Source organism: Microtus oregoni, unplaced genomic scaffold (assembly GCF_018167655.1).
Source record: "Microtus oregoni isolate MIOR12 unplaced genomic scaffold, Mior012 000017F_ref0000208, whole genome shotgun sequence".
NCBI classification, from domain to species: domain Eukaryota; kingdom Metazoa; phylum Chordata; class Mammalia; order Rodentia; family Cricetidae; genus Microtus; species Microtus oregoni.
Window position 1 is genome coordinate 3,452,351 of NW_024543076.1, and position 25,125 is coordinate 3,477,475.

The following is a 25,125-nucleotide window of genomic DNA, read 5'->3' on the forward strand; positions in this document are numbered from 1 at the left end:
AGGCAGGTCTAGACCTGCCAAAGCTGCCTGTCAGGTTGGGGCAGAACAGAACTAAAAGGCACCTTTGGGTAGCTGCCATTGATTTCAGCAGCTTGAAGCCAAGCCATTTCCTTGGCATCTCCTTCCATGTATGACCCACCTTCTGCGTCATCTTCCTGGTCCCTTTGTCAGTTCAGGGCCCCCATCCCGCCCCCCACCCAGTGCCTTGTCACCCGTCCTGGGAGGCTGGCCTCCACAACTGTCACTCTTTCCCTTACCATTTTCCCAAAGTATCCTTCAGGGGAAGTGGTGAGGGAGTGCCTGAAGAGAGCTGTGTTCCCTCCTGGAGGAGGAAGAGGAAGAGTGAGGCCAGGACCTGACACCCCGGGAGACCTGCTGGAGGTTGGGAGAGAGTCAGGCCTCCAAGGCATTTCCTGAAGTGTGCTGAGCCACAGGGCCCTCCCAGAAGTGGTGTCCCTAACAGTCAAAGGCCCTGTGAATACTACTGACACAGTCCAAGGGCATCTGTGCCCTCTGCTTTTACTCCTTTAAGGGACTCCTGGCGTCCCTCCAACCCAGTCTTCGTCTTCCTGAAGTTTCTCCCAGGCTGAGTCTTTCACTTTCCTTAGGAACCGGGGCACACAAAGGAGCCAGCCTACAGGATGGGAGATGCTAAAAGGAATTTTCCCTATTTTATGAACCCCTCCCTCTTCCTCTGACTGTGGCTGATTTCCTCTGTCAGCGTGTGTCCGTGTTTTCTTGGACATCTAACAATTGAAAGGGCTTTTCCATTCCAGAAACCTTCACATTCAGGGTAGTGGCATTGATTTGGTTTTCATTTTGGGCTTTTCTTTCTTTTTCTTTTTATTTTTTAATCTCCTGCCAATTAATGGGGGCAGGGGATGAGCTATAGTTCTCTGAGGAGGAGAGAAGCTGCTGCTAACATTCTCTCTCTCTCTCCCAGCTTTTTGTCTGAGCACAGGCGTCTAGTCACGGCCAGGCCTGCCTCTCAGAGCCACAGGGCTGGCTTTCTTTCTTCTGCCTTCATTATTGGTCACAATGTCCCGGCCACCTCAGCAGCTCGTCCTTGAGCAGTGAGGAGTCAAGGGCCCTTCCGGCAGCTCAGCAAAACCAGGTTGCATTCACAGGAAGAAAGAAAACTTTCCTGGTGGAAAGGGCCCTCCAGCATATTCTTGAGAGACTCCCTGAGCAGCCCTTTGTAGGCAAAAGGCCTGAGTCTTCAAGCCATCTGGGCAACTCTGGCTGGTGGCCTTTGGTAACCAGGATACCCACCCTCAGGTTCTGCTATAGCAATGGTCAGGGGACAAAGATTTGAACTGTGAAGACACTTACGTATTTAGTGTCACTTGACCGAGGGTCTGGGAAGGAGAAGTGCTCTCAATAGCTATGGGGACAGCTCATCAGAAACTTGGGCTGGCTTTTGGAATTGACCCATGGATGCCCCTGGAGGGCTGGAGGAGGGGGGGGGTGATTCAGTACAAACTGTCACATCTGCTCTTTACACTTCCTGAGACAATATGTTCAAATCTTAGAGGCACCTTTGAGACCCCGATGGCTCCCTTCCAACTGGAATGTGCTCTGTGTGTCCCTTTGCACAAGTGCCCTGTTCTCAAACACCCTGTGCCCCAAGTTCCATGTTTGCTTTCTCTCAGATACAGCCATGAGCTCCAGGAATCATGGCGGATAGCTGCCTGGCAAAGCTGAGCTCCACCATCCCTCAGAGGGGTGGTTCCAAGAGAGAGGAACTTGCAGCTCCCGCAGGATGAGGAAGCTCCCTAATGAGTTTCTTAAATGGAAACAAATTAATTGGCTCAGCAGACACAGTACTTCCTGGTGGATACTGAGGTAAGTGGATCCCCCCTCCGGCCTCAGGAGATTTCGGGGGGGGGGGGGTAGGGAAGGGGAAAGAATGTGAAATTACTCATGACTCATGACACGGTGCAAGCCATAACGGGTTCCAGGGCAGGGACAATAGGTGACTAGCTCAGCTCAGCAGCAGTCAGGACAGGGTGGGCCTTGGAGAAGAAGCAAAAGCTTCTCCAGGTAGAGGTGTCAAGTGTTGGGCCATCCGGAGACTTGGACAGGCCAGTGTGGTGTCATAGCAATACTTCAGGGTCTCCTAGGATTTCATTGGAAGTTGTGTGTGTGCGTGCAGCTTAAATGGAACGCACCTAGGGCTTTGAGCCTGCTGGGAAACTGAGCCACATATGGTCTCCTGTTGTTTGCCCTGATACCATGGTCATAGTGACATCATCCTGCAGACATCATCCTGCAGCCTGGAATCTTCTGAAGCAAGGAAGCCCCCCATAACATACAGAGCGGCACAGCAGGCCCTCACCTACCAGGGGAACCCACCAAACCCACCAGCTTTTCCTGTGCAAGGGTATAGCCTTCCCTCTTACAGGAAAAACAAAAAAACCTAGAACTTCTCTCTCTGTGTCTCTCTGTCTCTGTCTGTGTTCTTGGACTGACACCCAAGTGTCACTGATCTGTAACCAGGAAGTCCTAAGGGGAGAGAAAGCGCCTCACCTTGTTGACTTTTTTGTCTGAAGGTTTTTGTTGTGTGTGTGCACACGCGCGTGTGTGAGCGCGTGTGTAACAACATGGAGCATGAAATAGACGCAGACCAGTAGGGGTAGCTGAGAAGAGCAATGAGCATCTTCCTTGAGGAAGCAGTGGATGGAGGGAAATAGAGAACCAGAGAGGCAGAGGCGTGATCAAAGCCACACAGCAAGCAGATGCTCCAGGATTCTTGAGCAAACAACTTGGAGGATCTCTTTGGCCAGTACCACCGTTCTAGGGAGCTGGGGTGGGATTAGAGGACTCCTGAGCATATCAGCTAGCTGTTTCCTCATTGTCTCCCTCTTGGCCATTAGGCCAGCCACAGCCCCATGGCCTCCTGCTTAGGAGACCATTTCCACGGAAGGCGGACTGGGTGGGAGTTACTAGCATGGCTTTGGTGCCCTCATGTGGCGTTCGTTTGCGTTACAGCTGAGCCTCAGAAAAGGCAAGGCAAAAAGCAAGATGGAGGTGGACTTAAAATCCCTTGGAAGCAAGAGTGAAAAGAAAAGTTGAGCTGCAGGAAGTGTCGAGAGGTGGATGATGGGTGTTCCAGCAGAGGAGAGAGAGAGGATGTGGCATCTGAGCTGGCTCTTCTGTGAGGGAGGATGGCACCTCAGACACACACACACACACAACACTACACTCTGACAAAGCTTCCCAGATTCACTTATAGAGAAAAAAAGAATAGGGATGGGGGCGGGGAGCAAGCAGCCTGGGAAAAAAATAGCTCAGAGCACTCACAGCACTCCTCCCAAGTCCCTAATCTTCTGATTAGAGAATTCAAATGTTCTTACCAATACATTTGTATTTCAGATAAATATAATTAAGACAGAAATTACCATCAGCAGTTCAGTCCCTGTTCTGAAGAACCTCCTCGGCCTTCCACGTACACATGTAATTATTTATTAAACCTATTTATGCTTGTGGCTTCATGCCCTTCACTTTCCACTTAAAGGGGTCCTGACCTCTTTCTCTTATTAAATCTCTGAAGATTTGGGCTTAGACTGTGATACACTGGTTTAATTTAGTTAACTTACATTCATTTTTTTCATAACTGGCCCTGTGGGAAAATATCTTCATTCAGAAATCACCTCCATGGGGCTGGAGAGATGGCTCAGTGGTTAAGAGCATTGCCTGCTCTTCCAAAGGTTCTGAGTTCAATTCCCAGCAACCACATGGTGGCTCACAACCATCTGTAAAGAGGTCTGGCGCCTTCTTCTGGCCTTCAGGCATACAGACAGAATATTGTATACATAATAAATAAATAAATAAATAAATAAAATATTAAAAAAAAAAAGAAAGAAATCACCCCCATTACTCTGGTTGGTGTTGTTGGTTGGTTGGTTGGTTGGTTAGTTGGTTGGTTGGTTGGTTTTGGGTTTTTGTCTTGTTTTTTTTTTTGTTGTTGTTGTTGTTGTTTTTAAATTTTTCATTCCAAGATAGAAACTGTATAGAAGTGCATTATGAGGTCAGAAGGTGAACCACCGGGCTGGAGAGATGGCTCAGTGGTTAAGAGCATTGCCTGCTCTTCCAAAGGTCCTGAGTTCAATTCCCAGCAACCACATGGTGGCTCACAACCATCTGTAAAGAGGTCTGGCGCCTTCTTCTGGCCTTCAGGCATACACACAGACAGAATATTGTATACATAATAAATAAAGAAAGAAAGAAGGTGAACCACCCATCTCCAAGTGTTTGTGGCCTCTGAGAGGCATCATCTTGTCCTCCAATATAGGTTTGGAAACGCACCAAACAAAAGCTACATGGTTTCTCCTGGAGACTTTCCCTTAATGATTCATGCCTGTCTAAAACATGAGACACAGGGTTAGCAGTTCTCTTTCATCAAAGAGAATTCAAACTCCAGCGGGTACTAAGGGTGGAAGCTGCCTGGGTCATATTGTGGAGTCACCAACTGTCCCCAGCTAAGGGGTTGGTAGGATCGAGGGCTCAGTGCTCAGTCTAGGAAAACAATAGGTGAAGCAGAACTGTCATCTTGGCTGCCAGCTCCTTGTGTGACTTTTGTCTAGCAGGAGCTCTTCTGTTCAGGGACAGCAAGAGGCAGTGCTGAGAGACCCAAAGATCCTTGGAACAGCTGTGCCCCTGGTGGTGCAGAGGCTGGGGAGGAGAAAATACGTTATCTCCCTGTCCCAGGGGAACACAGCAACCCTGGCTCACGTCCTCCCTGTCGCTCTGCAGCTGTGTGAGCCACTCAGGCTCCAGAAAGCTCTGGTGCCTCCAGTGTAAATGGCACATCAGCAACCACCCACAGGGCTTCGAGTGAAGACACGTTCAGCCTCCAGATAACACCAGCAGGACCAGGAACAAGGTAAGACAGCAGAGGTCATAGCAACCATGCAACTTCAACGGTTAGAAGATGTAGAATACAGAGACTTTCAAAAACATTTAAGTGTGGGGTCCATTTTACAGATAAAAGGTGCTCACACCTTGGCAAGGACAGAAGGTCCTAGAGATGCAAGCTCGAAGCAGCATACCCTAGTAACCCATCTTTGTTGTTTAAAAGCACTCTGCCAAGGTGACTTGGTGACAGACACCTATAATCACAATGCTCAGGCTCAGGAGATGGAGGCAGAAGGATGAAGGTTAAAAGTCATCCTTGGCCACATGCTGGGCTTGAAGCTAGCCTGGGCTACTTGCTGGGTTTGAAGTTAGCCTGGGCTACAGAAGACTCAACTCTTAAAGAAGGGTGTGTGTGTGGTAGTATATTATTTGTATTTTAATAAATAAGTCTTGCCTGGAGATCAGAAGGTAAAGCAGCCATACTAGGCAGCCATACATGAGTGGTGATGCACACCTTTAATCCCAGGACTCTGGAGACAGGCACACTGAACTCAGTGAGTTCAAGGCCACCCTGAGCTACACAAGCTTTGCTGATCTTCAGCTTGAATCCCAATATCTGTGTCTGGATTTTTATTATTCGTGCTACGGGGGCTCACAAATACTCCAGGGGCTTTGGGGATGTACCTCAGTTGATTGAATGCTTGCTTAGCATGCACAAAGTCCTGAATTCTATCCCTAACACCACACAAACACATAAACTAAGCTTGATAGCTCATTCCTGTAATTTGAGCACTTCAGAGATGGGAGTCGGAGGAACAGAAGTTTAAGGTCAGCCTCAGCTACATAGCAAATTTAAGTTAACCTGGCACACATGGGACCCTGTCTCAAAAACAAACAAAAAGGATCAGCAAGATAGCTCAGTGGGTATTGACAGTTACCACCAAGCCTGACAACCTGAGTTCAGTCCCCAGAATATGGTGGTGAAAGGGGAGTACCAAATCTAAGCAGTTTCCTAACCCCTCACACACTATGACACACATATGCCTTTATACACATATACACACTAAATAAATGGGGGGGGGGCAGAAAACAAATTAGCTTTACACATTATAGCTATTATCTAAGTAATAAATACGTGTGTTTACAATTAATCCCCATAGTTAATGTTTATTTCCCAATACTTTATTATCTCTGTTGTATAAATATGAACTCCCTGCATCTTTATTGCATGAATATTAAAAATGCATCTTGTGGAGACCAGCCTGGTCTACAGAGCTAGTTCCAGAACAGGCTCCAAAACCACAGAGAAACCCTGTCTCAAAAAAAAGAAAAAAAATGCATCTTGTTCATTATTTATCGTCTATCATCCCATACTTACTAGAGTGTCCCTAGAATGTCAGCCCTGCCCAAGCAGAGGCCTGGAGCACGGGTGGTCAGCGACTGAGTGGCTGCCTAACTCGGGTACAGGGCCCCAAGACTGGCAAGCTTGCTGTGTCTGCACTTGGCACAGTCCGTGCACTGAGGGCTCTGCTGTGCAGAGAAAGGAGTCTCTGAAAGACAACAATAGGAAGGCAGAAGCTGGCCCTGATAGTGGAGACCCAGAGGACGTCATGGTCTAGAAGTGACCATCACTGGTAGGAACTGTAGGACCTCAGGACCCTCAAGTAGAAGTGGAAAGGAGGCAAACAGTCTCCTTCCCTCTGGGGGTGCCCTAATCCTGAGCACCAGGAAGTGTTAGGTCTCCAACTGGGGACAAAGGGCTGACTGAGGTGCCTATTAACATATCAGAAAAGACGCTGGCTGCCAACCTATTGGCACCCCTAGCACCTGGTCTCCTTTCATTTCCTCTTTCTGGTTCAGGAAGGACCCCCACATGCAGCCTGGCAACACATCTTGGAGGTCCTGGATCCAGGCCTCAGGGCCCAGCTGTCTGGTCTCACTGAAGCCTTGTCTAGTTGAGCATTCCCAGCTTGCTTGATCATACAGTCCACACGTGGTTCTTGTACTGCTACAAATCTCTGGGCCCTTGTGCTTGGTGATTTCCATTCAGATCTGTGGCTGGCCTCAGGAGCCACAAGCTTCCCTGGGGCACCAGAGTTTGGGGATAGCTCTCTGGGGTAAAGGGCAGTTTGCTCCTGGGCCTACGCAAGTGCCAGCGCTACTGCTAGCCAGTTGCACCTCTGCGCTGCCCCCAGGCCATGGAGGTGGCACAGCCCCGCCTCACATCTTTGAGGTCAAAACAGGTCAAGGGGTTTCTCTGAGCACACAGAATATGTGACAATCAGAGGGAATAATCATTGTGTAACCGCTTGGCAATCGCACAGTGCTGTGCAAATCTTGGTTGCTGTTATCGACCAGCCTCCTACTAGATAAAAATGTGTTGGTATTTCACAAGGATGCGGCACTCAGATACCAAATGAGGTGTCTCCTGGCCCTGCGTCAAACTTTCTGGGGCTCTGTGTGGCACTTAGGTGTGCCTGGGGGCAAAGCAACATTGAAGGACAGAACAAGGACAGAAGAAGGGGCAACCTGATGTCCCCTCCTTGACCATTTCTTCCTCAGCCATGCTTTTCCTGAGGCCACCTTGCCAAAGACCTGGCATCCTTTGTGACTTCCTCTTTCAGGTTGAGTGCAATTGGTAGAGCTTCTTCTGATGTCATATTCTTCTGATGTCATCACGCTCAGCACGTGGTAGCACCCACCTCAGACAATGCCTCATGCCTCCTCTCCTGGGCTGGCAGCTCATTCACATAGGATTCCTGATTCCTTCAGGACCCCCAGTCATCACTGGTCAGGATGTCAGTTTGGAGCTATTGTTCACCCAAATAACGTGAGGATAACGGCAGACAGGTGTCAAATACAACCGACTGGGCTTTCCCATGAAAATTCTGGTCTAGGAGCACATCGGCCTTCCGACTGGACTGGGAAGCTCCGTTGGGGATGTGTCTGTTTGTTTAGCTAACCAGGCTGGCCATGAGTTCTGCCTCAGCTCCCCCATTTCTTTGGGGCAGACTTGTCTGGCCACGCCTTCAGACATCTTAATCCCTTTAGCTTGTACTGTGCCCTCAATCACTCATGCAGAGCCTGTTAAATACCAGCTGGTTCTAAAGGCCACATGGCTTGGAGATCCCGCTGCTGTCAAGGCCAAGTGTCTGTGGTTGGTACTTGCCAATTTCAGGTGATTCTGAGCTTAACACTGAAGCAAACTAGTTAAATTTGAATCTCCAGGTAGGGGCTGGTACCCAAGGTTAAGCACACACTGAGCCAACATAGTCTACAACCGGGTCACACCCCCAGCTGCTGCCTTTTGTTTATTTTTGTTTTTGAGATAAGGTTTCTGTAACAGCCCTGGCTGTCCTGGAACTTTCTGAGATCCTCCTGCTTTGGCCTCCCAAGTGTTGGAATTAAAGGCCTGTGACTCCCAGGTATTTTTTTTTTTTTAAGGGATGTCAAATGTGCACACAGTTGAAAAAAAAAACTTTGATTTAGTAGGGTCCTGTCTCCATGGAAATAAGTGAATGCGAACAGACAACCTCTCTGGCTAGATTAACTTTGACCTCAGTTAACTTTGGCCTCCGTTTAAAGATAGAGGTAAGTGATTTGGTGGACACAGGCTTGGAAAGGAGCCAAAGGACCTGGGCGTGGCTTAGAGGGGAGAACACTCGCCTATCTCGCTCCAACTCCAGCTCTTCAGAGAATAAGAGTTGAAAATGAGGCAGGACAAGGACTCAGAGCGGACACACCCACCGGCAGTTGGACAAGTGTGGAGGTTGGGCCTGCAGCTGCTGGGGGAAGGGCTCCCAGCGCTGAGCTCAGCAGTAGGAGGCAGCAGGGGTCATGTCAGGGATGACAGGGACAAGGAGGCTGCTGGAACTGAGGGTTGACGAAGGGACGGGACGTTATCTTCTGGGTGGAGGGAACAAAATGTGCATCTTTGCCTGTTCAGGGAGGGAGTCAGGCCTAGGGACAGATCCTGGGGGTGTGAGGGGGGGTGGCAGAGACGGGCCCAGAGGATTGCAGCAGTCTGGGAAATACACAGAACAGAAAGGAAGGTGTCACTGACCCCTGTTAGCCAGTGACCATAGGTGACTGTATATGGGCAGAGCTACTACCCATAGTAGTTGAGACTTCCCTGATAGTTTGGACTGATGGACTCTGGGGGCACATGGCAGATTCCTAGAAAGAATTTGGGGGGGGGGTGGAGGAGGGCAGAGAGTGCTTAGAGCACAGAGACCCCAGCAGCATTCCCATGTGTTGCTGTGGAATAATCTTTTTGTACACTGTGGATACATATGTCACTCTGATTGGTTTAATGAAACGCTGAATGCCCAATAGCTAGGGGTGATTTTCAGGGCAGAGAGAACTCGGGGAAGAAGAAGGGCGGAGATGCCATGAGAGGCAGAGCAAGCAGGATGGGCAATATGGAGAAGAGGTGATATAACACAGCCACGAGGCAGAAAGTGAATAGAGCCAGGCGGTGATGGCGCACGCCTTTAATCCCAGCACTCGGGAGGCAGAGGCAGGCGGATCTCTGTGAGTTCGAGACCAGCCTGGTCTACAAGAGCTAGTTCCAGGACAGGCTCCAAAGCCACAGAGAAACCCTGTCTCGAAAAACCAAAAAAAAAAAAAAAAAAAGGGCTGGTGAGATGGCTCAGGGTTTAAGAGCACTGACTGCTCCTCCAGAGGACCCAGGTTCAATTCCCAGCACCCACATGGCAGCTCTTCTGTCTATAATTCCAGTTCCAGAGAATCTGACATTGGCATGAAATAAAGTTAAAGTTTTTTTTTTTTTTTAAAAAAAGAAAGTGAATAGAAATGGGTTAAGTTAGAAGAACTAGTTAGAAACAAGCCTATGGGCTGAGCTTTCTTAATAAGCCTCCGTGTTGTTTATTTGGGAACTGGCTGGTGGGACAGAAAAATTCCCTTGCAGCATACGTTTTCCCAAAGACCCAGATTCTAAGTATGCTGAGCAAGCATGTGACCACCAAGTTAGCCTCCAGGCCTCGAGAAGTACTTTTATTTATTTGTTTGTTTGTTTATATATTTGTGGTTTTTGGAGACTGGATTTCTCTGTGTAGCCCTGGCTATCCTGGAACTTGCTTTGTTGAGCAGGCTGGCCTGTGCCTCCTGAGTGCTGGGATTAAAGGTGTGTGCCATCACCGCTCAGCTACTAGAAGCCCTTTTAAAAACCTCTGCTCCATGTCGGCATTTTATTTTGCCAAGCATAGTCTCCCTTTTGGCATCAGAAAACTCAGGCTTTGTGAATGGCTGTAGACAAGGGACACTGAAAGACCCCCAGTGCTGGGGAGACTCTCACTCAAGTCTCAGGATAACACGACCCCCCCCCCCCAGTAACTCACAAGAGACTGTCCTTGCTGCAATCACACGAGGCTTTAATGATGAGATGAGATGGGAACCAGTGCACTGGGGCTGAGACTCATAACCCACGCAGGGGAAGAGTTCGACCCGGAGTGACCGGGAGAACTGATTTTTAAGGGAAGAAACCACAGCCCAGTGATCTGGAATTGGCAGGGAGTATGTCACAGAAAATTCTGAAAATACCAGTGAAGATCACAAGGGGGCAACTCCCTGCCTCTCAGGACCACTCCCAAGGTCATAATCAGCTAGTTCCTAAAATCACAAGGGGGAAACTCCCTGTCTCTCAAGATTACCCCCAAGACTACAATCTAACTTTATCTTCAGCTAGCTCCTGAAACACAGTCACTAAACCAGCTAATGCTGATTCTTCTCTTCCTGGTTAGATTTTTGGCTATTTTCTTCCTGCTGGGGAGGTCTGGATTTACCCAGGTCTTTCAACACCTTTATGAGTGAGACCACAATCTGACTTCTCTGTGTGTGGAAGAGGCAGATGAGAGGTGTCAAGTCTTGCCTGAGGTGATCAGAGGAAGCCACTAGGACCTAGGATACCATGTTCTGTGAAACCTTGATGGTGACCAGGACAGACGGGTTTCTGGAACACAAGGATGTGCAAACCACGAGAAATTGCACAGGACAACATCCTCCGGCGTTAGCTAGGGATAAGGTCAGTGGCAAGGCGGAGGAGCCAGATGGTGGACTGTCCTATGTACCACATTAGGGAGAGCGGTGTGACAGGGAAGACTGCTAACCTGAGGAGCCGTGTGAACATACCTGGGCTACATGTCCCCGTGGAGGCTGCAGGTATGCAGAACAGTTTGTGGATCTGAACAAAAGACAGAAGAATGAAGAATGGGGACTGAAATGGAAAGCTAGCCTTATGAGGAATTCTGATTTTAAAAATAAGAGGGTTTTTGATCTTTAGCAGATTGGCAAGAACAGAGAGCAAAGTCCCTGGTGGCTCCTGACAAGACGCTAGAGGCCTGCACTGTGTTCTGGAGCACAACAGGACTTGCTGGCTCTACTCCAGACACGAGTGTTCTTGTGATGATGGATTTTCACACTTTTTAATCAGTTACGCCCCGGTTGTATGTTTAATCTCAATCTTTTCCTTCTCTACCTGCCCCCAAAACACAGGAGAATAACCTTCCCATTATAAACTGAAATTAATGATTTATGCTTATGAACACACTGGATACCTGCCTGGTTTCTTTGCTTTTTGAACAATACAATAATACATTCGAGTAGAAATTCACAGGTGCCAAAGCAAACATAATTTTGAGGTAAATGCCCTTTCCCCAACTGTTGTCTAATTAATATTGTTCTAAACCATAGTGTAACCTTGTCATTATTCTGTGATCCAAAACCCGTCCCTTGTGCACCTGTCAGGGGAGGTTTGTACTAACAGCCCCCCCCCCCCATCTGACCTTTAAATCTCCTGCTGCTGCTGTGGTGACTTCCTCTACCAGTCCACATTCCATCCCGCTCATCCTCTGTGACCCAGTTCCAACACCAAGATCCCTGGTTCCCTCTCAAGGGGAAAAGCCCTCTTACTTTGGCTTTGGAGGCTTTGATTTTGTCCTCTATCAGACTGAACTCCCTTAGAGACCTCTGAGCAGGTGCCTACCTCCTCAAAGGGGTGTCCCTAACTGTGTGGCAGAGGGCGCTATCAGTGAGATCCAAGATAAAATGACATATTTTAAGAACTGAGGGTTGGGTGCTGGAGAGGTCACAGTTAAGAACATGTACTGTTTTACAGAAGACCTGACTGTGGCGCCCACACGGGACCACCCAGCCATCTGTAATTCCTGCACCAAGGAGCCCGAAGCCCTATTCTGGCTTCCTGGACACCTATACACATGCACTAACATTAAACCTATTGGAAAAAATGTTTTGTAATGTTTTTACGTTTATAGATCCGATTGAGTGATTGTCTAGGTGAACTTTGTGTAAGAAAAAGATGCTTTGCAACACCAAAAGTTTGACATGCCTGTTTGCTGACGCAGGGAGGCGTGGTTTCCGAGGGGAGGTGTGGTCTTCCACATCTTCCAAACAAGTAAACACTGGGCAGGCTAGGGACATCGGCCTAGAGACGATCCTTAACGGTGGAATTACCCCAATCTTATGTGGCCGGCACGTCACGCATCCACGAGTCTGCCAAAGAGCCTCCCCCAAGCAGGGTGACCTCTTCTCTTCGGTCAAATTCTCACATTTGTCGTCATCGGCCCTGTACAAATCAGAACCTTTGCACGAATGTCACAACACCGGGGAACACATTCGCGGAAGAGATGAGTAACTTGCCCAAAGACACTCAAGAAGTGCCAGGGCTACAATTCCGACCTGGGTCTCCTTTAACGTGTGGCATCTTGCGCTTTCCAAAGACCCCACAAACTGTGAGCTTCTAAGGAAAAAGCGGCTGTGTATGACCTCAGGCAGACACGGGTGTCCTGTGGAGTACGGTGACAAAGAACTCTCCACCAAGCTTTGAGAACACTGAGCCTTCACGCACGCGCTATCTACATCCTTGGGTCTCCAGGAACTCGACAGGCCCCACGCTAGAGGACGCGCTGGCTGTTTATGGCACAGCGAGGCCACCGTACAGCCTCGGCTCACAGTGAGGGGACTGGTGGCACCCCACAACCTGGTGACAGGAGTGATAGAGTCGCTATCGGGCCGGAGGCAGCACAGGGCAGCCCCAGCGGCCGCCACCCTCGGAACAAGGCTGGGTCCTGACCACGTGATCCGACGACGCTGCTTCTCCCCACCCCTGCCTGGGTCGGGTCTGGTCTGCGCCTGCGCGGGCGCGGGCTCGCTCGCTCGCCGGCCGTCCTGCGGGCGGGGGCCCGCGGCCGTGGGTGAGTCCAGCGTGGGGTGGGGAGCGGCGGCCCGTGTGCCCCGGCTTCTGGAGAGACAGGCGGGAGGCTTGAAGAGGGGCCAAGCGAGCTCCCACGGCCTGCTCGCGCGTCGCTCCCGGGGATCCGGCGGCTCCGGCCCAGGGCCCGGTCGTGCTGCGCGCGGCGCACTCGGGCCGGGGGGCGCCCGCAGCCTGGGGCGGGGAGCCGCAGGCCCCGGAAGGAATCGGCCTTTGTCTGCGCCCCCCGCGAGGTCGCGGCGACCCGTGGTTCCCCGTGGTGCTGGCGACCCCGCCCAGCGTCTTCCGGTCCTCACGGAGTGCGCAGATGGAAGTCTGGAGAATGCTCGTTCCGAGACACCGTGTTGCAGCGGCGGGCCGTAAACAGCGGAACTGAGCGGGGCGGGCGGGTGGGTGGGCGTCAATTGTTCCATTCTGTCTGGATTGTTAGTGTCAAGTTTAGGTAGAGGGTGTCAGCGCCTCAGCCATATTTACGTCTTTTAGCCTATCCTTTGCCTTGGCCCCTACGGGCTGCGCAGCTGGTCCTAGTGCCCACCTTCTGCTGTTTGTTTTTTCCTGTAGTCTGTTGAACAGGCATGCCCAAATGGACGTCCGGGCCTTTGCTTTGAAAGGATTCCTAGAATCGGGTGCAGGGCACACGAGCAGCAGATCAGAGGCGCCCCTTGTGTGAATTCTGGTTACAAATCTGACAAGAATTGACTCGAGTCTCCTTTGTCAGATAGAAGGACGCTGAGATGGTGGATTTTCGTCAAAGATGTTGCTTTGTTTGCAGTGGCAAAATCCTGCTGTTGCTCATACTTGACCCTCCTAACCTTGTTTTTGAACGCTGACTCAGACCTGCTGACTAGTGGAAGTTCACATCCTCTGAGAATTACAGTCACCCTCTACTCTGTGTTTGGACAAAGACCTTTGTCCTAAGGTCACTTCTGAGTTTTGCTTATCCCTTTGGGCTGCAAGTTACTTTGGGGATTTAGAACTTGCGCTGTTTCTTACAGCACAGAAGTTTGACCCTTGGGTGAAAGTTGACTTTGCTCCCTTACCTGGTGGTGCCTCATGCAGACTAGGGCAGTTAACAGTAAATAGATTTTGTAGTAAATTTGCAAAGGATTATCATTTCTGCAGAGTTAAGCAGAAACCAGTTTAGCAGGGTTTGGTCATGTTCAGAGTATAGTAATCAAACATGGCATGTTTTAAATTTTTGAAGAAACATTTGGGGAGGGGAGCGGCTCTGATGTGCCTCTGTGCCCTGGTGGAGCTCAGAGGACTCTCCAGAGTCAGTCTTTGTTCCATTGTGAGTTACTGGGATTGAACTCCGGTCACCAGGCTTGGCAGCAAGCTCCTTTGCCTGATGAGCCTGCTCCCCATTTTCTTAGCTCCCTAACAGGACGCTGCTGTTGTCTTTCCTTCTGTTGCTGCCTTGAGTCCCTGGGCCTGCACTGCAGAGATGGCTGTTAAAGGCTGGACTCTCAACCTAGTCATACCCTCCACCCTCCACCCTCATGGGTGGGGTGCCATTTACCGGAAGTCAGTCAGAAGTCTGGGACGTTTTCAAAACATTACTTCTTGCCAGGCATGGTAGTGCTCCCCTGTAATCCTAGCACTCGAAAAATAAACAAAAATTACTTTTTTTCTGTATAGAACTTTTAATATTTAATAATATAAATGTTCAACAATATTCCTAAGATTCCTTATGATAGTTTGAAAAGAGGTCCATTAGTAACTGACTTGTAGTCCAGGCTGGCCTTGAACTCAGAGACGACCTGCCTCTGCCTCCCAAGTGCTGGGATTAAAGGTGTGCATCACACCAGGCCAAATGGACCAATTTTAATTTACAGAATTTTGTTAAGCAACAAAAGGACCAGTTCTATAAAAACAAAAACTAAATGTGGCCTTTGTTTTACGGTGTTGAGAGGATTGAACATACAGTAGGTAAGCATTCTTGCCGAACATCTCCAGACACGAATAAAGTTTTTATTGTTGAAGTGCACCGATAAATTGAGTTTGTTCAGGACCATAGGTGTGAACAGCTAGTCGGTGCCAGTTTAAGAACTTAAAGTCTATATTGTTAGCTGTTGGTGGTGGCAAATGCTGGCCACCCCTGCTGCATACTGAACTCTAGGCAGGCCAGCCTTGGCTAGATGGTAAGACCCTGTAAATAAAGTGTTCAGGGAGTAAAACTGAAATAGTCTTTGAATTTATAAATTGTTAGGATCTTATGTGATTGTGTAAAATTTGTTGATTTGAGGGTTTTGTTTGATTTTTTTTTCTTTTTTTTTTTTTTTTTTTTTTTGAGACAGGGTCTCTGTAGTCCTGGCTTTCCTAGAGCTTGATATGTAGACTAGGCTCTACCTCTGAATGCTGAGAGTTGAGATTAAAGCTTGGGCAACCACGCTTGGGGCTTTTTGTTGACTTTAATGTTAACTATGAAACTAAAAATTTACAAGACATATCAGGCATTTCTGTGCCAGGTTTTAATCTTTAAAATCTTGTATAGTCTAAGATTGGCAAACATGAGCTAGTCTTATATTGTCAAGTGTAGTACTGCTAAGAGTTTTCAGTCAGGTGTGGTGGCGCACACCTCTCTCTCAACACTCGGGAGGCAGAGGCAGGTGGATCTGCGTGAGTTTGAGGCCAGCCTGGTCTACATAGATAGTTACAGTATAGCTGGAGCTACTTAGAGAGATCCTGTCTCAAAACAAAAACTAGTTTTTAGACGGGCACGGTAGTGCCTATAATTACAGTAGTTAGAGGCTGAGGCAGGAGGATTACAAGTTTATGACTAGGGTGAACCAGACTATAAAGCAAGACCTGGTCTCACACTAACAAAAGTTTTTACCTCGTGTCTGTCAACTGGAACCATAAAAGGCATGGATGGTGAAGATCATACAACTAACCGTTACCAGGCTCAGTATTTGGCAGACCTTTCAAGTGCCTATGGGACATTATTTTAAATCCACCATATTAAGTTACAAATCTCCGTACATTAAAAATGAAAGGGACTTACGGTGCCTCAGAGGTTAAGAGCATACACTGCTCGTCGAGAGCCTGTGCCTGACTTGGATTCCTAGTGCCCACATCAGGTGGCTCAGCCCATAGAACCCTAACTACCAGGGGGCCTGATACCTCTCCAGGTACCTGCACTCGTGCATAGACCCTCGCAGACACACGCATGCACACGCACATAGTTTAAAAATGAAAGGGAAGTAATATTGTCTCATTCTGTAGAGGTTTCGAGTCACATCAGATGTCCAATTTGTTGTTGTGGAACTGGGGAGGTGGGCAAGAGTGTTGGCAGTCAATGAAGAGTTGGTTCTTGTTTGGGTATAGGGACATTAACAACTGGTTACTGTGCTCAAGGAAAGGGGAACAAATACAGTTAGACACGAGTACAGAAATTAAACCAGGTTTTTTTTTCTTTTAAGGAAATGCAGCTGTCAGTATTGACTCCAGAAGAGAGAAGGTTAACAATGGAGGACGTTGGGAAGGTTACCAGAAAGATGTCGTCATCAGTGCCAGGCTCGGTCGATGTCACAGGTGAGTTCTTAGAAACTCTGAAGTACCAGATTGTCCCACAGTGTGATGAAAGACCACGGATTTGCTCTTAGAAAGCCAGGGGAACAGCTCTGGAACTTGATGTAAAAATCAGAAACTGGGGTCTCTGGGGAACAGTGGTGGGAAGTGGAAGGCAGAATACTAACAAGTGGAAGTTGGGAGGTTGGCTTCGTGGCAGAGTCCTAGCTCAGCCCCCACCGAAAACCAAAACAAAAGATCTTGGCAAATGCTGTTTAGTTAAAGGATATTTGGCCATAGCCAGGAGGGTCATCTCCATGTGCTGAGGCTGGGGCACAGCCTTTGACAGGCAGCAGCTGCTTACAGTGCTTTGACTTTCTCTTCTGTGCAGGGCTGAGCTGCAGTATCAGCCCTACTTTGGCTCTTTTGACTTTTTGATACGTGTTTAATAGGAACTGCACCTTAAATGATTTTTACTGGCTAGTGATCTGAGTGGCGCGTGCTCCTTCACTGACAGCAAGAGCAGTGAGCCACAGTAGCAAGCAGCCAGTACTCCTTGCTAAAATATGGTGTTCGCTAGGTTAGGTGTTCTAACTCTCTTCAGGGACTGGGGGTAAAGCCCAGTGGTTGACCATGTGAATGGCATGCATGAAGCCCTGGGTTTAATCCCCAGCACCAAAAATAGATAAATGCATTTCTGACCTATTTTTATCTCATAATGGATTTATGAGGATACAACCTGAGGAACATCTTTACTTCAAAAAAAAACAGCAACATAGTTCAGCCTTGTTGAGCGCCTGCTGTGCTCCAGACCACTTAAGGGTGCTCTCCCTGTATTAACTCAATGAGTTGAGCCAGTCTCTGAGGTAGGGAACTTCTGTGTCTCATAAACAAGGCAACCGTGACTTGCCATGTGTGGTAGAACTGGGATTTTGATCCAGATAACTAGTAGGGTCTAAGGCTCTACTAGTGCCCATTTCATAGCTTTAATAGCAGTTGACCAAAGTTCAAGGTAAGTTCCAATTGTAGGTGCAGGTGGAACGCGGGTCCCTGTTGAGGCAGGAGCTCCTAATAATTCCCCTGCGTGTGCTGTATTCTACAGCTTCTACAGTCTACAGCTTCTGACTCTTCTCTGGGCTCTGCCTTCTGCTTTCTCTTTAATGGTTTGTGTTTGTTTGTTTTAAATATTTATTTATTTATTATGTATACAGTGTTCTGTCTGTCTGTATGCCTGCTGGCCAGAAGAGGGCACCAGATCTCATTACAGATGGCTGTGAGCCACCATGTGGTTGCTGGGAATTGAACTCAGGTCCTCTGGAAGATCAGTCAGTGCTCTTAACCCCTGAGCCATCTCTCCAGCCCTGTTTGTTTGTTTGTTTGTTTGTTTGTTTTTGAGACAAGGTTTCTCTCTGTAACAGCCTTAACCGTCCTGGAACTAGCTCTTGTAGACCAGGCTGGCCTCGAACTCACAGAGATCTGCCTGCCTCTGCCTCCCGAGTGCTGGGATTAAGGCGCGTGCCACCACTGCCTGGCCTTTTTAATATTTTTGTTCTGTTAGCGGTTTCCAGCAGCATAGTGTGACATTGGAAGAAAAACTTAAAGAATTTAAGAGGCTTTTGTGTTTGTTCAAATCAAAGGCCTAGATAGTTTGTCTGACCTGTTTAATTTCCCATGGATGCTGTGCAGTGTGGCTTAGGTTTGTACTTCCCACCTCTTGAGTGGTGCTGCTGTGAGCATGGGTTACATCCCTGCAGCTGAGATGCCGACCCTTTGGCAGTTCTGTGTGGAATTTACAAAAGCCCCTGTGCTGTTGTCCGTTGCTCCACCATTTCACAGTCCCACTAATAGTGCACCAGAGCGCCTGTGTCACAGCCCTCTAGTGCTGGGTTTGTTCTTGTTGGGTTTTGTGGCCTTTTTAAAAGGTGTATTTGTGTTTATGTGCATGTGCCCTGATGTGCCTGGGGAGGTCAGAGAACAACTTTTGGAGATTAGTTCTCTCCTTCCGCTTTGTTTCTGGGGTGTGGTCTGTCCAGCTACTCCAGGCAGCTTCTCTTTTCAGTGTCTACAATAGTGGTTCTCACCCTGTGGTTACAACCCCTCTGGGGGTCAAACGACCCTTTCTCAAGGGTTGAATATGAGATATCCTACATATCAGATATTTACATTATAATTCATAACTAGCAAAATTACAGTTATGAAGTAGCAATGAAATAATTTTATGGTTGGGGGTCACCACATGAGGATAACTTTAATATGAGGAACCACATTAAAAGGTCGCAGCCTTAGGGAGGTTGAGAACCACTGTCCCAGTGGATTCTTCTGCCCCTGTCTCAAGTCCTTAGCTCACTTTTAAATTGGATTATTTTCTATTTTGCTACTGATTTGTTAAATGTGGTTTCTTATATAAGAGAAGTAATCTACTTATAAATATAAGGGCCTTTGAGAGGTGGCTCCATGGTTAAGAGTGCTTGCCACCCTTTTTGAGAGTAGCCCCCAGTTCCCGTGTTGGGGGTTCACAACGACCTCTGACTCCAGTTCCAGGGGATGATCCGACACACTCTGCTGGCCTTCCAGGTACCTGCCAGCAAGTGCATCAACTGCATACGCTTGTACATAGGTAAATGACACCGTAGGGCATGGCGAAATATCTTTTTCAGCCTAGCCCTCAGGAGGCAGAAGAAGATGGATTTTTTATTTCCATGAGGCAAATGTACTTTATAATTTTCCATACAGCCTTCCTGTCTGGCTAAGAGGTCAATGGAGTCTTCTGTCTTTCTTCATTCAGTCTGCTGTAAGGGCTACTTGGTGGAAGTGATTGCAGTACAGCCGGTCTCACCCCACGACTCCCCTAGTACTCTTCTAAACATCAGTGATCTAAAGCTAGGCATGGCAGAGTGGGCTTTAATTCTAGTACTCAAGATTGTGGGTTGAAGGCTAGTCTGGGCTATGTATTTAGCAAGACTTTCTCAAAACTACAGCAGCAGCAACAACACCCCACAGAAAACGACTGATCTGCTCTGCTGTACACATGTGTAGGAGCAGCATGCTGACTGAACCTCATCAGTATATACAATTAGCAAAAGAAATTTGTTTTCAGTAATAGACCAGTTTTAAAAGGAGACATCGATCTGGAAATTGGAGAAGGGATTGGGGCGAGTTTGTGTGTCACTCTTGGTAACACCTTCATCATTGATTATAGGTTAAAACGTTTCCCCAGAGAAGAAAGACCGTAACCACCATGATGGACTCAGAAGCGCATGATAAGAGGCCCCCAATGTTGACCTCTTCAAACCAGGATCTGTCTCCTCACATTGCAGACGTGGGTGAGATAAAGCATTACTTCTGTGGCTGCTGCGCAGCGTTCAACAATGTGGCCATCACGTACCCCGTTCAGAAGATCCTCTTTCGGCAGCAGCTGTACGGCCTCAAAACCCGGGATGCAATACTCCAGCTGAGGAGGGATGGATTTCGAAACTTGTATCGTGGGATTCTCCCCCCGCTGATGCAGAAGACAACCACGCTGGCGCTTATGTTTGGTCTGTACGAGGACCTGTCACGCCTGCTCCGCAAGCACGTGAGCGGTGCTCCCGAGTTTGCCACCAGAAGTGTGGCGGCGCTGCTTGCCGGGACAACAGAAGCCATTCTCACTCCATTCGAAAGGGTTCAGACTTTGCTTCAGGACCACAAGCATCACGATAAGTTCACAAACACTTACCAGGCCTTCCGGGCCCTGAGATGCCACGGAATTGCAGAGTATTACCGAGGCTTTGTGCCTATCCTTTTCCGAAATGGATTCAGCAATATCCTTTTTTTTGGCCTTCGAGGGCCCATTAAAGAGCATCTGCCTACTGCCACCACGAATAGTGAACATTTGGTCAACGACTTTATCTGTGGAGGTGTGCTGGGTGCCATGCTGGGCTTCCTGAGCTTCCCAATTAATGTTGTGAAGGCTCGGATCCAGTCTCAGATTGGCGGGCCGTTCCAGTCTTTCCCCATGGTTTTCAAGACAATCTGGCTCGAGCGGGACAGGAAGCTGATCAATCTCTTCAGAGGCGCCCATCTCAATTACCATCGCTCTCTCATCTCCTGGGGAATAATCAATGCCACCTATGAGTTTTTGTTAAAGATTGTATGATATGGTCACTACAGGAAATGTTATTCTCCACCAACTAGACCTAAAGAGAGTGCAATTTGTCTTTGTTCCTAATTGGCTTAAATACCGGTTGGCGTAAGTCCAGGCCATAATAAGTTACGAACAAAGCATTGACAGAAACATAAAAGATTTCAGTGGGCAGGTGTCAGGGTTTTGGTTTGGTCATTACTCAAGAGCTTTAGGCTGTTACCTGGTAACTAGCCGTGTGTCTGATGACCTTTTCAGGGCAGCTGTCAGCCAGATAGATTCCTTTTCCTCCCGAAGCAAGCCTTGCTAGGCCTTCGGCGTGGAAACAGTGGCATCAGCAGCCAGCGCGTGCGCTCCGTCCTAGGACTTCTCAGGCCCACCTCTCACCTTCATTGCTTCTCCGCCCTCGGGGGTGATCTTCACTAAACTCCAGCATTGCACGGTGGGCGAGCATCTTAGCTGTGTAGTTCCATGATGAATTGTTGGATTTGAGACTAAGTGCTGTTGAGATGGCCATTAGCCACACTTTTTATTTAGATTTGGTAGGATTGTGCAGCCAATGAAAGCTTCCATTTCACTGTTTAGCTTTGAACATTTTCTGTTTAATTCAGAATGTGACTTTTAAGCCCTTCTAGAATGTTCTTGTGCTTTTTTACTGAATTCATTGCCAAAATATAGGGTGACCAGTGGGGACATTGTCCCTTGTGAGTAGTACCTGTCATGTTCGTCTATCCTGTTCTCTGGTACTAGACTTTAAAATAAACACTTCCATAAAGTTTTATTTTGGGAGTCTGTTAATACAATTCCAGGTCTTTTCCTTGGTTTCTCAGCACTGCAGAGTGAGGCGAGAGCAGAGGGCGGTTTTGCCCAGTGCTCGCTCTCCTTCTTTCTCTGGAAAGAGTTCCTCAGCGGCCTGGCGTTGTAGGAGCCGGCTTACGTGTGCCCCTAGAGTGTGAGAGGTGAGGTCTGACAACAGCACTAGCACCTGGAGCGCAGGCAGGCCGAGCAATCGCAGTTGTATTTGGGTAAAGGATGTGACAAGACTCAGGGTCCAGCTGAGTCACCGTTCTGGAGAAGTCACTTACAGATCTTAAAGAGTTACATTTCTTTCCCAGGATCTGTCCTGAAAGCCAGCGTGTCTCCTTCCATGGTGCTGGGATTGAACCTAGGACCTTGCACATCCTAGGCAAGTGCTTACCCACTGAGCTACACTCCGCCTCCCTTTTTTTTTAGTTTTTGTTTTTGAGACAGGGTCTCAACATGTAGTCCAGGCTGGTCTTGAACTTACAGAGGCCCGCCGGGCTCTGCCTTCTGAGTGCCAGGATTAATTAAAGGCATGAGCTGCTGTCCCTGGCCTCTCCGGTCTGTAAAGGTTTCTCCCAGCTTGGCCTCGCTCTGGCTGATTGCATCCAAGCGCTTACCCGTACAAACTGACATCAGGCCCTCAGCTGGAGTTTGCTCAGTTTCTGGGGCAGGTGATCCAGAACAGCTGTTCCCTCTCACATTAACGCTGGTTAAAGACGGTAAACGTCCTCCGGGCTAGGAAGGCTGGGAGCAGGAGCACTGGGGTGGCGGTAATGGAGATCAGCGGCTGCGGGGCAACACTGGATGGAGGATTGTGTGCGCTGCAGCCATCACGTAGTGTGAAGACACGATTTGACCCCGATAAATATGAGTCCTGCCGAGGCTTCAGTTAAGTGTGAAGGGGGTGAACTTTGACGCCGTGACCTCTGACCCCGTGTTGACGCGTGCAGCATGGCCGCGCAGGGCCCAGGCGGGGCAGGGCTGGTGCGTTCGTCGGGGATGTGGCCCCGGCCGTGAACTTCACCACGGGCCGCCAGTGGCAGTGTTTCCTTCGCACTCCGTGCCGGTTGGCTCTGGCTTTCGCTGGCTCAATCATGTGGCGTCTCACAGCAGTTACTAAACTTCTCAGTGACTTTTAACTTGAAGCGTTTTGTCACTCCTAGCTCTCGAGGACTAAACTGCAGTGTGTTACAGAGACGGCTTTGTCTCCTGTAAATTTCAGCTTGACAGAAAGCGCATAACTTGTAGCCCACTTTGTCTGAGCTTTTACACCAGAATGTAATTCATAGATTCTAACTAGTATGGTGGTGTTTTCCACAGGCATCCCTGATTAAAGAACTCTCTGAAAAGCTTTAAAGTGGCCCTTCTGCTACACGTGTGGCCCAGGTGGCTCGTGAGCACGGGACCCTTGTGTCCCTCGCGTCTCATCTGATGCCGTCAGAAACAGCATGAGTGCCGTGAGCCTTCAGGACTGCACCGGCGCCGACACAGCCTTTGCATGGTGAAGTAAGATCGGTGTCTTACTTCATTTGTGGTTAGAGACACGTCCGTGCCTATCAGCGTCCGTCCTGTGGTTCGCCGTGTAATCACTTGTAAGGTGCAGAGGGCTGGCTTTGTGTGACTGCCACCGAATGAACACTGGTTGGAATGAGACAGTGCAGTGTAGGTCCGATCCAAGGCGAGGCTACAGACTGTTGGCCGTAAGGCACTCATACTTGGTTTATGTTAAATGTATTTTTTTCCCATGTACAAATAAATGCATATCAAAAACTTGAATATGTTCTCTTGAGACTTAAAGATTGCTAGTTTTGTTGTGGTTTCTTTTGTTTGTTTTCTCTTTGTAGCTTTGGCTGTCCTAGAAACTAGCTCTGTAGACCAGGCTGGTCTCGAACTCACAGAGATCCATTTGCCTCTGCCTCCCAGGTGCTGGAATTAAAGGCGTGACCACCACCCACGGCTGATTTCTAGGTTATAATGCTCTTTGCTTGCCAAGTTGGTGAGGAGGTGGGTCTACATATAAGAAACAGAACAGATTTCTTGTAATATGGGTCCACATACATTCTTTTTATATCAAAAGTGGCAAAATACATATATATGGGTCCACATATATTCTTTATTAAAAATGGCTAGACAAAGCTTTGGTTGCTCTTTTGAGTTGTGAGTTTGAGTAAATCTGTTAAATATTTCTGTTAACTTTTGTGAAGTTGGAATACAATTTGGTGTTTTGTGGCTGGATGGTCTTTTAACCACAGTAGCACAAATATTAAAATCCCAGAGACAGATATTGGGGTTCAACCTGACGATCCGGAGACAAAGCAGCCAGCCACTGGCTCTTACCTCTGCCTCAGACCAAAATAGCCATCCTGCCTGCATGAATTCTCATAATGAGACTGAGCTGAGAGAAGTCTCCTCCTGTCTTATATTCCTAGCTAGTGCTGGGAGTAAAGGCGTGCACCACCACTGCCGACCTCTGTAACTACTAACTACAGTTAATAGGACTAAAGGTGCCACCACTACCTGGTCCCTGTGGCTGTTTTACTCTGATCTCAGTGCAAACTTTATTAAAATACAAATGAGATATCACTACATACTACTAGCGCATTATGGGGTGTGGTAGAGTAGTCTACCAGTCTTTCTGTGGGTGAGCATTAGCTTACTGGCTCGGCAGTTCACCTGAAGGCTCAGCAAGGGCCACGCCCCTCTTATTTAGTAGGAGGGCTTGACCTCACCCTTACTGCAGGGGACTTTGTTTCTTAAGAGCTGCTCTCCCCTGTTACAGACTTGCCCACATTGTGACTCCGTCTGTCAGTCACTTCTGCAGTGAAGACCCCCTCTAAACCGCTTCCTGGGGAAATGGGCTGGATGCTGTGCCTTGTCATCTTTGTCTCCACTGAGGACTGGCTGTTCTGCAGTGAAGACCCCCTCTAAACCGCTTCCTGGGGAAATGGGCTGGATGCTGTGCCTTGTCATCTTTGTCTCCACTGAGGACTGGCTGCCACCAGTAACGGCTGTGGGCATGTCTATAGGGACAGTTCTTTTTTCCTTCTTTGGAGATGGTGTCTCACAGTGTCATCCCAGACGTCCCAGAAACTCGGAGGTCCACTGCATGCCTCTGAGTGCTGCGATATTTTCTTGATTGTTAATTGACATAGGGAGGACCCAGCCCACTGTGGGAGGCGCCAAGTGGGCCCGGGCTGTGTGAGGAGCAGAATGTGACTTTGGGAGCAAGCCAATGGACAACTCTCCTGTTTTCCATTTGGGCCCCTGCCTCTGGGCTCCTGCTCTGTCTCAGACCCCTCCCCCCAGGGCGGACTGGAAGGCCAGGAAGCAAGTGGCATGTTCAGTTTTAAGTTGCCCTCTGACTGGAAAAAAACTGAAGTCCTGTAAAGGATAGGTAGGCGAGGGAGACTCCATTCTAGCATTTTAAACTGATTTTTGTTTAGGAACGTGTTCTGTAGCTACCCAGTATTGTAAAGCAGCCTTTTTAGGGCAGAGCATTCTGAGTATTGAGAATCTGCACTTAACACAGAACTCTGGCTTCCCAACAATTTCCGAAGGAAAACAGAAAGCTCTTCTTATTGGATGC

At 48.5% G+C, this 25,125-nt stretch overlaps 1 protein-coding gene across 4 annotated transcripts; it reads left to right on the forward strand.

Annotated features, from left to right (window-relative positions):
• The first annotated feature begins 12,530 nt into the window (after nt 1–12,530).
• Slc25a51 (solute carrier family 25 member 51) lies at nt 12,531–23,315 on the forward strand. 4 transcript variants are annotated; one of them, XM_041667448.1, is made up of 3 exons: nt 12,531–13,088; nt 16,528–16,639; nt 19,815–23,315. In XM_041667448.1, the coding sequence occupies exons 2-3, from the start codon at nt 16,631–16,633 to the stop codon at nt 20,748–20,750; spliced, it is 945 nt and encodes a 314-aa protein (XP_041523382.1). In that variant the 5' UTR covers nt 12,531–13,088; nt 16,528–16,630; the 3' UTR covers nt 20,751–23,315. The 4 variants fall into 4 exon arrangements, with proteins under 4 accessions (XP_041523382.1, XP_041523384.1, XP_041523385.1 ...); XM_041667450.1 differs by lacking the exon at nt 12,531–13,088 and adding an exon at nt 13,115–13,494; XM_041667451.1 differs by lacking the exon at nt 12,531–13,088 and adding an exon at nt 13,115–13,464.
• Nucleotides 23,316–25,125: the final 1,810 nt, after the last annotated feature.